Source organism: Chiloscyllium plagiosum, unplaced genomic scaffold (genome assembly GCF_037043375.1).
Source record: "Chiloscyllium plagiosum isolate Xiang-an unplaced genomic scaffold, Cpla_swu_hap1 HiC_scaffold_2, whole genome shotgun sequence".
Taxonomy (NCBI): domain Eukaryota; kingdom Metazoa; phylum Chordata; class Chondrichthyes; order Orectolobiformes; family Hemiscylliidae; genus Chiloscyllium; species Chiloscyllium plagiosum.
Window position 1 is genome coordinate 88,506,863 of NW_028270140.1, and position 12,930 is coordinate 88,519,792.

The following is a 12,930-nucleotide window of genomic DNA, read 5'->3' on the forward strand; positions in this document are numbered from 1 at the left end:
GAAACATTAAAGCCATTAATCAGCATCAGTTAAAATGTCAAGTTTTCCAAAGAGCTTTTAATCCACATAATTAACCATTTTAACACACAGTCAGAAGTTCACCAACATTTGGTATAGTATTCCTCACTCTTTTGAAGCCAGTTTATTCTCCGTGTGAGATGATACTCAGTTTCTCAATAGGTAAAAACTATTTTTTTTAAAGAAGTAGTAGTGTTCTTTGTGTTTTCCCCCCGGTGACAAAGCATCTACAGAATCCTGATCAGGAACCAACCCACATTTAACTTCCAGACCCGGCCACACAAGTGAACAAAAGCTTGTTTGGTCTGGTTTCCTTTGAATACAAGCTATTATCCATAGTTCAAAAGCCATCTTTAATGCACAGTTCCCAGTTCATAGTTCCAAACCAAAATTAATAAAATAAAACAATGAAAAATCAACAAAAATTTTAACATTTCAATCACTCCTTTTATTATCAAGTTATACATTTGACCCACTTTCTAATTTAAGATTTTTTGTAAGTATTTATCAAATGTATTTGTTGCTATCTAATATTTATGGTCAGTGGCTTTAAACCTCACCACTGGAAGCACTTTTGCTGATTCTATCTTATCAAACTCACTTATGTTAAAAGACTTTGAGCAGAATTTACTGTAACTGATGCAGGTTCAACCCATCAGTCAAAGAAACAGTGGGAAACCCACATGGCTCTGGCCAGCATCCAGGATCTGAGGGGTGGAACACCTTTTGGCATCTTTACAGTACACTAAAGACAGAGTGCACCACATAATCTTTGTATGCTGTGCCCTGGATTACTGGAACAGGCAAAGAGGGAACATGATGTACATTGAGGAGCTGTGAAAGTGGCAACAGTCTTCGAAGAAGAAAGATGAGGACTCTGAGCAGAAGTATTACCTTACCATATAGGGTACAGCTGGACAGATAGAACTTAACTGACAACCAGGTCCAACAGAACTGAGTCATGTGAAGTCATCATTTATTGAATGTAAACTTTGTATGTTGTAAAGAGCAGTAGCTCCTGTCTATTCCCAAATGAAAATGCAACATTTTTGTTTGTTCCTTCTTTGCTTATCCTTTGTGCAATAAAAGTTAAAGTTAACAAAGCAGAAGAATTTCAAAACATCTAATGTGCCCACATTCAAACTTGACAAAATGTGGTGTCAGAGAAAGTGTAACCTTATATCAGACAGAATTCTGACATTGCATGGCACCAAAGAAGGGTGGCTTTTCTAGTTTCATTCTTGTAGCAGCTATTAAAATGACAGCTGACCAACAGGTAATGATGTAAAGTGCCAGTATATTCACATATGTGCTTTTCCATCTAAAATGAGGTGTTACCCATGTCAATGTTTTTTTCCTTCCCACTACATCATGAGCAGTCCCAGGGTCCACAGGTGAGGCTGAGCCAGGGACCTGGAACCTGGAGCCTAATGGCCTTGGAGGCTTGGCTGGACAACCCTGCAAGTGTTTGTGACTTGAGTGAGGCATGCTGAAAGCCTGCTGGCTAAATAAAGGCTCTCCCTTGTCAGCTTGAACTTCTACAGGGTTGAGGGTTGCAGGTAGAATGAAAATAGATGTGCCAGTTACTAATGAAATGTCCTGAAAAACGAGATTATTACTGAGCCTATTTGTGGCTCCTCCTCCAGTTTGACGCATCCTGGAATAATGGAATACAGGATCAAATGTATTTCTGGCAGCTACTGAGTGTTCTGCTTGATCTGGGTTTCCATAGCAGCTACCAATCAGTCCATGGACAGATTGACTGACACTGGAGACAGTGTAGTACAGATAGCATTGGTGGCCTTCTTCAACGTTTGATCCAGTTTATTGAGTGTCATTGACAATCTGCCTGTTAATTCAGTGTCTGTATGTGCATTTTGATGAGGCTATTAATGGCTGGCACCACAAGGTGAGAGATCTTGGCTTCTTCGTCAGACGTGGAGGAGGAGCTGGTAGTTGGAGGCACTGGCCTCTTGTAGGATGATATTGTTTGGTTCCTGTTGGTGCCTACAGCAGGCAAGAGAATGAATTAATTGCACAAAAGGTTAGAAGCTTGAGCATGTTAAAAATATGTTCACATTGTTCACATTGGTGGCAATGGGACAGCAGTGTAGCACATCACAATGAATCTTGCTTGGTTGCCAGACATACAGGTCTCTGCATCATGTGAGCAGTCATAGCTTTTTCTCATCGATTCTCTCCTCAGTGTGAGGAGACAAATGTCAGTCAACCCAGCAAACATTTTGGTCCTTTCTGACCTACTGTGGGGCATTTCTTCCAGCAAGTGAGACTGGTTGACAATGAGCTTTGGAGGGAGGTTGGTGCAATAGCACAACCAGAATGAATGTGAGGCAGCAGAGAGAAGAGCAAAGAGGTCACATCCAGTACTGATGTGTGCTCTTCCGGATTGTGCAAACTGCGCTAACCTGGGTCGCCATGTCAGATTAGGCTGACAGGATCTGGTGCATGTTAGTTCTGGGGAAAGGGGATGGCCTCCTCCCCAAACAGTGCCCTGTCCATCATGATTTTGCCTCTGTCAATGTCTCTTGCCATGTCCTTTGAAATTCTTCAGACATTCAAACTGAGAGAGGAATTCTTTGCCTACAGCTCTTGAAATAGTGACATGCATGGCATGTATGCCAGAAGCTTCTCACACTAATGCCATTGCTGAGCACAAAATACAGCAAGTGTCATGCTGTTGAGGCATGGTGCTTCCATGGAGGTAACATGATGACCAGCATAAAATTGCATGAGAAAGCTCGCTAAAAGCTCACCGGAGAAATCTTCTAGGAAACTCTCCAGAATTGATAATCAGCCAAATTTTGGCAAGATACAGCCCAAAACATCAGTTGATCATTTCAGGCAATTTTTATTTCCCATTACTGATCTCTCAGACTCTATCTCAATAGGACAAATGCTCAATTTAGTTACTTTTCTGCTTTTTAATTGCTCAAAGAAACTTTATATAGCTGCTTGTTTCTAGCTTCTATCTCTCGTACTTTAGTTTATCTTTTACTGTGCTTTCATTTATTATTTGATGCTTTAATTTTTTTTATTCTTTCACAGTATGACAGAGTCACTGGTTAGGCCAACATTCATTGCCCATCCATAGCTATCCCCAAGAAAGAAATTAAGAGCTATTTTTTTTTCAATGGAAGCATTCCATTTGCAGTAGGTAGACCATAATTCCATCAGGGAGGCAGTCCCAGGGTTTTGATCCAGCAACATTGAAGCAACACCAATGTATTTCCAAGACAGGAATGTAGTCAGTTATTTTGTCTATATTTTAATTGAGGCTATAATGAAATCAGGAGCTGTATGGCTCTGGAAGAACCCAGAATTTCAGTGAGCAAATTTTCCTTAGCAAGTGCTGCTTCTTAGCAGTTATTAACCCATTCCATAACTTGGCTGATGGCGGAGAGTAAACATTTAAGGCTTTAAATGTCCAGGTTGGATTTGTCCTGATTTTTCTGCGCGAACATACTTGAACAATTTTCCACAATGTCAAGTAAATACCAGTGTCAGAGCTGTACTGGAACAGTTTGGTTATGGTGTTTGGCAAAGTCAGCCAATTTTTGATATCATGAAGTGAATTGAACTGGCTGAGACCTGGCAGCTACAATGTTGGAGACTTCTGGAGAGGCCAAGACCGACATCCACTTAACAATTCTGGCTGAAGATTGGTGCAAATGCTTCAGCCTTGTTTTTTGCACCAGTGTGCTGGGCTCTCCAACATTGAAGATGGTGTCATTTGTGAAGCTGCCTCTTCCAATGAGTTGCTTAATTGTCCAAAAACATTCACAAGTGAATGTGGTAGGATTGCAAAGCTTACATCTGATCCATTGGTTGTGGAATCATTTACCCTAACACTTGCTGCTTTGTGCTGTTTGACATACACACAGTCCTCTCGACCAGACTGAAACCTAATTTTTAGTTTGCTGCTGTTGGCAAGACCTCCTGTACACTTCATTTAACCAGAATTGATCCCTTATCTTGATGGTAATTGTACAATAGGGAAATGCCATACCTTGAGAATGCAGTTTGCATTTGGATATAATTCTGCTGCCATTGATGGCACACAGAGCCTCATGGATTCCTTGCTTTTGAGTTGCTTGAATTGTTCAAAGTCTATTCCATTTATTACGATGATAGTGTCATACCTCATGATAAAAGGTATCCTCAATATGAAAATGAGACTCTATCTTCATAAGGACTGCATGGTAACCATTCCTACCGATGTTGTTTTGGATAGAAGCATGTGTGGCAGACTGGTGAATAAGAGGTCAAGTATGCTTTTACCTCACCAGCTGCTGAAGACCCAGTCTAGCAGCTATGTCCTTTAACACTCAATCCTGTTCAGCCAGTAGTTATGCTACCAAGCCCACCTCAGTGATGAATGCGAAAATCTGGAGCACATTCTGTATCCTTGCCACCCCATCTTTCCTCCTAGTGGTGTTCTGCATGGAAGAGTTCTGATTCATTCGCTATGGGAAGCTTGTTATTAGGTAGTCAGGTGTTTTCATTTCCACGACTAATCTGATGCAATGGAATGCAGAATCATTGTTGAGGACTCAGACAGCAACTCTCTGCTGTTTGTTTATAAATGTGCTGCCACCTTTGGTGGGTCTATCCTTCCTGTGGGACAAGATACTCCCAGAGATAGGAATGGCATTGTCTAGGACAGAATCTGTAAGACACGATTTTGAGAGTATAATTCTGTCTGATTGAAATATAGCCCTCCAAATTTTAGCACTAGCCCCTGGAAATTGGTCTGCAGGTTTGAGAGGGCTGAGATTTTTGTTGTTGTTTCCAGTGACTAAATCAATGCCAAGTGTCCTTCTGGTGCCATTCCTTTTTTTGAGGCTTTTTTGCAGTTCATACAACTGAATACTTTACTAGGCCATTTCAGAAGACAGCTAAGAGTTTACCACATTGCTGTGACTCTGCAGTCACATGCAGGCCAGACCAGGTAAGGATGGCAGTGAACTAGATGGGTGGTTTTTCTTACCTATCATTAATCATCATAGAAAATGACTTTTCTTTCAATTTGATACCAACCTTTAACGGTTAGCCAGGCATGGCTTACTCTTTGTTACTGTGTCTAATGTATCTTTACTGACTGTTAAAATATCTTAAATGAGTGCTACTGCATTTCTCCTGATCTGCATCTCTACCTGCTTTCCCAATTCACTTTCCCAATTCACTTTGGCAGTTCAATATTTGTATCTCTGAAAAAAGACCTCTTTATTTACAGTTCAGCCCCAGGGCCTCAGATACATTCTCCTCTACTTGAAGATGCAAGATTCAATCAGATTGAATCATCGCTCTTTTCTGAGATCATAAATTGATTCTGCTTCAATGCACCCTACTGAGTCTAGAATGGCATGCTCTCCAATTGACTGTAGAATATGCTATGCCAAGAATTTTCCCTGTTAGTATTCACTGAACTTAACAACAAAGGTATCGATGACAGAATTATTAAAACTCATCTGGTCATCTAATATGGAAACTTTTCCAAACTCAATCTTTTCTTCAAGTGAGTCAGGTGCTCACTAACATTCAGGGAGTCAGAACAAACAGACAAGCTCACGAAGAGGTATAGATGCAATCTGTGTTGTTACTGCCCAAGTTGCCACCTGATGGGGCTAGTTTCACACTCTTTACAGAACAGAGTTAATTTTTATTTGATCAATTTTCAATGAATTGAAGATCAGACTGGTTCTATAAAATAGATGTAAAAAGAAGACCTATGCTAAAATCCATGAGCAAAGAATCTACCTTCAGGTTAAGGAAGATTATAATCAGTTACTAGAGAAACTGTTATAGTTATCAACTAGGAAGGAGAAGGTAGTGTAACTTGTAATTGAATCTGTGATGATGCTGTGGCTTTAAGAAGTTATTTTTGTTCTGGGTTATTTTTTTAAAGAGAGGTTTTAAGACAGAGGTAGTAAGCTATCAGTTGTAAAGTCAGTAAACAACTTATGAGGACTTGGCTTTTTTTTTTAAAATGTTAGAACAACAGAAGCAGCCTGAGTGGGTATGGTCAACCTCTCCCAGAACCAGGATTTTTAGTTTTAGCATTAGTAGTTTTTGCTGGAGTCGTAGCAGGGTTGGAAAGCAGTGGATCTCTCACGGCTGCTACACTCTCTCTCAGAACTGTCTTTCAATGCTCTTTCCTTCTGAATTGGAGAACTGCATGTGAGACAATCTGTTTGCTGTATTTGCCTTTTGCCAAAAGGTGGGTTTATGGGATATTGCTATATTGGAACAGTTAATTAGTAATAGTTACTGTACTATTGTTCTGTTAAGTTTGCCAATAGAGTTAAGTTCTTCAAACTCCTCCCTTCTTTTGTTGTATTTTAACTATAGTGGACAAATAATGTGTGTTTTACTTTAAATCTGGTAGTTTGACCAATCAAATTGCATCTTGAAAGCAACACCTTACATTTTGCTTAAAAATAAGAAAAAGTTAGGGTTCAGACTATCTTCTGAATAGTTTGAGGGGGTTTTGTCTGGTCCATAAATCCAAATATAAGACCACCACGTCAAGGAACGTAGCAAGGTCTGCTAAACTGTAGCAAGTTCAAGAGACCATTGTTTCAACTCTAACAAGTTCTAGTAGAGTCTAGAGTTGCAACATATATTCTTGCTGCCATCAATACTAGGACCTGCATAGTCTTCTGTTGAAATTCTGAATTTTATTGCCATAGAGCAGCATTTGTAACAATCAGTCCTCAACTGATCCAATGGCAGACTAAACAGATACATTTCACTGATCATTTAGAAAAGCAACATACTACTTATTCTAGTTATCATTTTTCTATTTGGAATAGGCCCAACATCTCAATGTAATAATAATGTGCATCTGTAGAACAGAGGGAAAGTTTAACTGAAATTGTCCAGAAAAGTTCAAAAAGCCACACATGAAACTAGGAAACTCAAAACAAAAGCCTCCACCCTATCCCACCAAACCCTTTCAACCAAGCGATTCAACATTGCTCCAAAGCAATATAAATAAGATCATAGACAGATAAATGTAAAGAAGAAATCAAGCCTGTGCTCCTCAACCATCTTTTGTTTCAGTACTTGAACTTGTTACCTCCAAGCTATAAAATATGTTTGGGCGGCACGGTGGCTCAGTGGTTAGCACTGCTGCCTCACAGCACAAGAGACCCAGGTTCAATTCCCACCTCAGGCAACTGTCTGTGTGGAGTTTGCACATTCTCCCTGTGTCCCCGTGCGTTTCCTCCGGATGGTCTGGTTTCCTCCCACAGTCCAAAGAAATGCAGGTTAGGTGAATTGGCCATGCTAAATTACCTGTAGTGTTAGGTGCATCAGTCAGAGGGAAATGGGTCTGGGCGAGTTCCTCTTCGGAGGTTCGGTATGGACTTGTTGGGCCGAGGGGCCTGTTTCCACACTAAGTAATCTAATCTACTTCAAGGGGCTCCATTATTTTAACATAATTAGCTAGATTGTTAGGTCAATCCATTGATGAATGAACAATAAAAGAAATAAACTGGAGTAGTTTCTACTGTAAGATTTTTAAAAATTAAATCTGCTTTACTGACATCTTATCTTTAGATCTAACACCTTTAATTATTGTGTTTTCTTACAAAAAATGAATGTGGGAAGGAAGGATCATATCTGAAAACTAAAATGCTAAATCTGTGCTACTTATTTTTCCTTTCACTTAGTCTTTCATTTAGGAGTCAAAGAAGAGAACTGTAACTTAATGGGAATGTGAAATAATGACAAAATGATAAGGACAAACAGATCAATCAGTACGAAAGGGATATCAACATCAATTGATTTTTAGTCAGATAGCAAGTGACTTGATTGCAATTGAGATCAAGTTATATGCAGAGAAAGACAGAGCCACAGGCATAGAGGGATTAGTGTTGAATTGCTCTAGCAAAGAGTCCACATAAATGTAATGAGTTCAATGACGTCCTGTAATGTAAATACTTCGATCGCTGCTTTGAAGTGGAAAAACATATATTTTAGTCTTCTGTTTCAAGTAATTACAACTGTTTGTAATTGCTATTAGTAATAATTTTAAAAATGCAGACAAGTGATTCAATTCACGTGAATAAAATTTCATTTAAACAAGGCAACTTCTTTTTAAAAAGACATTATCCTGAACTAGTAAAACTTTTCACAGAAGATGCTAATGCAGAACTATTGTCTGAACAGTAAACACCCAATGGCATCTTGCTCGAATAATCACTATTTGTACTCAAAATTCAATAGTGAATGTGAGTACGTTATTGGATCAGAAATTGGGTAGCTGAAAGAGGACAGAGGGTAGTGGTTGATGTGTAATGTTCATCCTCCAGCTCAGTTACCAGTGGTGTGCCATAAGGATCTGTTCTAGGGCCACTGCTGTTTGTCATTTTTATTAACGATCTGGAGGTAGGCATAGAAAGATGGGTTAGTAAATTTGTGGATGACACTAAGGTAGGCAGAGTTGTGGAAAGTGCCAAAGGATGCTGGGCAGAGAAGTAGTAAATGGAGTTTAATGCGGAAAAGCGTGAAGTAGTTCACTTTGGAAGAAGTAACAGGAATGCAGAGTACTGGGCTAATGGTAAAATTCTTGGCAGTGCAGATGAATAGAGAAATTGCTGTGTCCAGGTGCATAAATCCCAAAAGTTGCCACCCAGGTTGATAGAGTTGTTAAGAAGGCATTTGGTGTGCTGGCGTTTATTGGTAGGGGAAATTAAGTTTCGGAGCCACAAGGTCATGCTTCAGCTGTACAAGACACTGGTAAAGTCGCACCTGGAGTATTGTGTGCAGTTCTGGTCACCGCATTACAGAAAGGATGTGAAAGCTTTGGAAAGGGTTCAGAGTGATTTACTAGGATGTTGCCTGGTATGGAAGGAAGGTCTTACGAGGAAAGACTGAGGGAACAGAGGTTGTTTCATTGGACAGAAGAAGGTTGAGAGGCGACTTAATGGAGATGTATAAGATAATCAGAGGATTAGATAGGGTGGATAGTAAGAGCCTTTTTCCTCGGATGGTGAAGACTAACACGAGAGGACATAGCTTTAAATTGAAGGTGATAGATTTAGGACAGATATCGAGGTAGTTTCCTGACTCAGAGTAGTAGGGGCGAAGAACGGTCTGCCTGCAACAGTAGTGGACTTGCCGACATTAAGGGCATTTAAATCAGCATTGGACATACATATGGATAATAATGGAATGTGTAGGTTAGATGGACATCAGATTAATTTCACAGGTCAGTGCAACATCGAGGGCTGAAGGGCATGTACTGCACTGTAATGTTCTATGTTCTGTGTTATTTGATCATGGTGAATGTCGTGATTCAGTTTGATCCTGTACACACATTCACACCTCCTATATCGGTTGTTGAAAACAGCCACCAGTGCTGGTCTTGGTTTATTTCCTTTACCTCTCTAACCCAGAAGCACCAAGGACAACTGCTAATATTGTCAAGGTTGAGACCAAATCAACTTGACACAGATTGAGCATGAAACTGAAAACTATTTTAAATTGACAGAAACCTAGAAAAATTGACCAAGTGAAATACCATCATGGCATTTCTCTTTTTAATAATCATTTATGCTCAATGCACTTTTAGTTTGTTCTAACCAGCCTCTTAAACTTTGTAGGCTTATAGAAGTAAACTGCCAAATCATAAATCTTTCAGTTTAGCATACAAGCAAATTGATTCATGCAACTTATACCCGCAAAGCTTTAGCACTAAACTGTGGACATTTTATAGTCATGTTCCAACTGATAAGTAGGCATTTTACAATGCCTTGTCAGTGCTGCTGACTTGTCACACAGTGCAGCTATCCAAATGGTCATTCAAGAGCTTTTTTTTTGAAAAAGCACAGTAAGCAAGCTGGCTCTTGCCACTAAAGAATAAGATATCACAGAAGGCACAAGAAACATGCAGGATCCAAAACCATGCGAGCTGGAAGATATTTCAAAAAATGTGCAAAGGTCTTACCTCAGATTTTTCCATTTTGTTTTGTGCATCAATTTGAGTTACTATTTCATTCATATTGGTCTCTAGAACCATTCCTCCCATTACCATTTCAGCCAAAATATTGTGAACCTTAAGAAGAAATAAATGGACATTAGCAAAAGGCCGCACAAACGTTTTATGATACCATCTGCAAGTTTAAAAACTGTATAATTTATAAGGATTTGGGAATATGAAACTCTATTGAAGTGTGGAAGATGATTGATGCATTTGATACTGCAGAACTTGAATACTGATCAAGGTATCTTGAACTCATCAGGATCATTCGAAAGAGTACTGAAGTGAAGGGGAACAACATTTTTATACTGTGTTAGAACAAAACACTAATTAGTTGTCTGACTGGTTGAGGCAGGTGGTGCACATGTTCCGTCTGTAAAGAATAGGTCTCTCTATATTAACGTACGTAGCTTTGAGTAAATGCAAAGGCACCACATTAAGATTCCAACTGACAATCCTAAATTTTGTTTGCATAATTTTTAGCACATTCAGTTATTTAGTGAATGCTGTCCAATTGCGAAATCACATCTAATTTTGGACACAACATTTAGTGTTTTGCAAGCAGAGACTGGATGAACAGAATCAGTTGCGAATGACTACAGAGACATGCTATTTGAAGTGACCCATCTATCAGTCTTTGAATGTACCCCTACATACCAAGGAACACTCCAGTATAGAAATTCATATACTATATTAGTCATTTGTGTTTCAAGCTGCTAAAATGCAGTTTGCCGTTAACAGAAAGCAGTCTTCAAACCAAAAATCATCCTACCATCATATAAATTAGTCATGCAGTACATGAATTTCAGTGTCAGTACAACATTTGTGCAGGCAACTCTATTACTACAATCACCAGGGATCTAATACTGGATACACTCTCAAACCCTGTATAGTTTCTCTCTTCAAATCAGGCTCAACAACACAAAGAAAGCAAGCATAATCACAAACTAGGGCATCACAGGCTGAGGGGTGACCTTATAGAGATTTAGAAAATCATGAGGGCATGGATAAGCTAAATAGGCATTGTCTTTTCCCCCAGGGTGGGTAAGTCTATAAAACAAGAGTGCATAAGTTTAAAGTGAGAGGGCAAAGATTTAAAAAGGACCTAAGGGGCAACATTTTCATGCAGACGATGGTGAATATATGGAATGAGCTGCCAGAGGAGAAGTGGTGGAGGCTGATACAATTACAAAATTTATATGACAAGGGTTCAGAGGGAGAAGGGCCAAATGCTGGCAAACGACACTAGATTAATTGAGGATATCTGGTCGGCATGGGCGAGATGGACCGAAGAGTAAATTTCCATGCTGTATATCTTAAACAAAAAGAGGGCCTACATTTATTTGAATTATATTTCCTTACTGATGAAAGTTTGCAAGATACCACTCACAGTCAGGTTATTGGGATTACGTAATTTGGAACCCGATATTTGCAATGCAAACCATCGCAAATGAACACCAAGAGTTCCAATGCCTCCTGGCATTTAGCATCATTTTCAATCTCACATGCTTCCAGCTGCCATAAAACAATGGTTTAAAAATCTAATACAAAGTAAGATAAAGATCAAAGAGTTCTTAAGTGTCGATTAGAATGGCTACTTGAACAAGTCTCTTCTTATCAGAAGAGGAGAAAGTGAGGACTGCAGATGCTGGAGATCAGAGCTGAAAATGTGTTAATGGAAAAGCGCAGCAGGTCAGGCAGCATCCAAGGAGCAGGAGAATAGACGTTTCGGGCATGAGCCCTTCTTCAGGAAGAAGGGCTCATGCCCGAAACGTCGATTCTCCTGCTCCTAGGATGCTGCCTGACCTGCTGCGCTTTTCCAGCAACACATTTTCAACTCTTCTTATCAGAAGTTTGAATCAAGAAGCTAAAGCTAAGTGAGCTGCTTTTTTCTGGATGCTGTCAAGTTTCTGGAGTATTTTTCAAGCTGCACTCATCCAGAACTGGACAGTATTCCATCACACTTTGAAGTTAAGGCCTTGTAAATGGAGAACAGACTTTGTGATTTATGTGTCAAGTCATGAGCCTCTGACCTACTCGGTAGCCACACTAATTTGGAATATAGAAAAATACAGCACAGAACAGGCTTTTCAGCCAATGATGTTGTGCCAAGGATTACTCCTAATCTAAAATAAAATAACCTAACCTACCTCGCTGCTCCCCCCCCACACAATTCACTGCTGTCCAAGTGCACATTCAGCAGTCACTTAAATGCCCCTAAAGATCCTGCTTCCACCACCACCGCTGGCAACGCATTCCATGCATTCACAACTCTCTGCATAAAGAACCTACCTCTGACGTCTCCTCTATACCTTCCTCCTAATATCTTAAAACTATGACCCCTTGGGCCAGTCAATCCTGCCCTGGGGAAACGTCTCTGGCTATGGACTCTATCCATGCCTCTCATTACCTTGTATACCTCAGTCAGGTCATTTCTTCCTCCTCCTCTCCAGAGAGAAAAGTCCGAGCTTAGTCAACCTCTCTTCGTAAGACAAGCCCTCCAGTCCAGGCACCATCCTGGTAAACCTTCTTTGTACCGTCTCCAAAGCCTCTGCATCTTTCCTATAATAGGGTGACCAGAACTGGACATAATATTCCAAGTATGATCTCACCAGGGTCTTGTACAGTCAGAGATGTACAGCATGGAAACAGACCCTTCGGTCCAACCAGTCCATGCTGACCAGATATCTCAACCCAATCTAGTCCCACCTTCCAGCACCCAGCCCATATCCCTGCAAACCCTTCCTATTCATATACCCATCCAAATGCCCTTTAAATGTTGCAATTATACCAGCCTCCACCACTTCCTCTGGCAGCTCATTCCAAAAATGTACCACCCTCTGTGTGAAAAAGTTGCCCCGTAGGTCTCTTTTATATCTTTCCCCTCTCACCCTAAACCTATGCCC

General features: G+C 40.1%; 1 protein-coding gene across 7 annotated transcripts in view; it reads right to left on the minus strand.

Moving 5' to 3' along the window:
* The window catches only part of ap3s1 (adaptor related protein complex 3 subunit sigma 1), a 141,054-nt gene that overhangs the window by 72,272 nt on the left and 55,852 nt on the right, over positions 1-12,930 (minus strand). For all 7 annotated transcript variants that reach the window (XM_087998456.1, XM_087998448.1, XM_087998445.1 and 4 more), the window contains one exon: positions 9,992-10,099. In XM_087998456.1, coding sequence (XP_087854582.1) covers positions 9,992-10,099 — 108 coding nt within the window. The remainder of the gene's footprint in view (positions 1-9,991; positions 10,100-12,930) is intronic.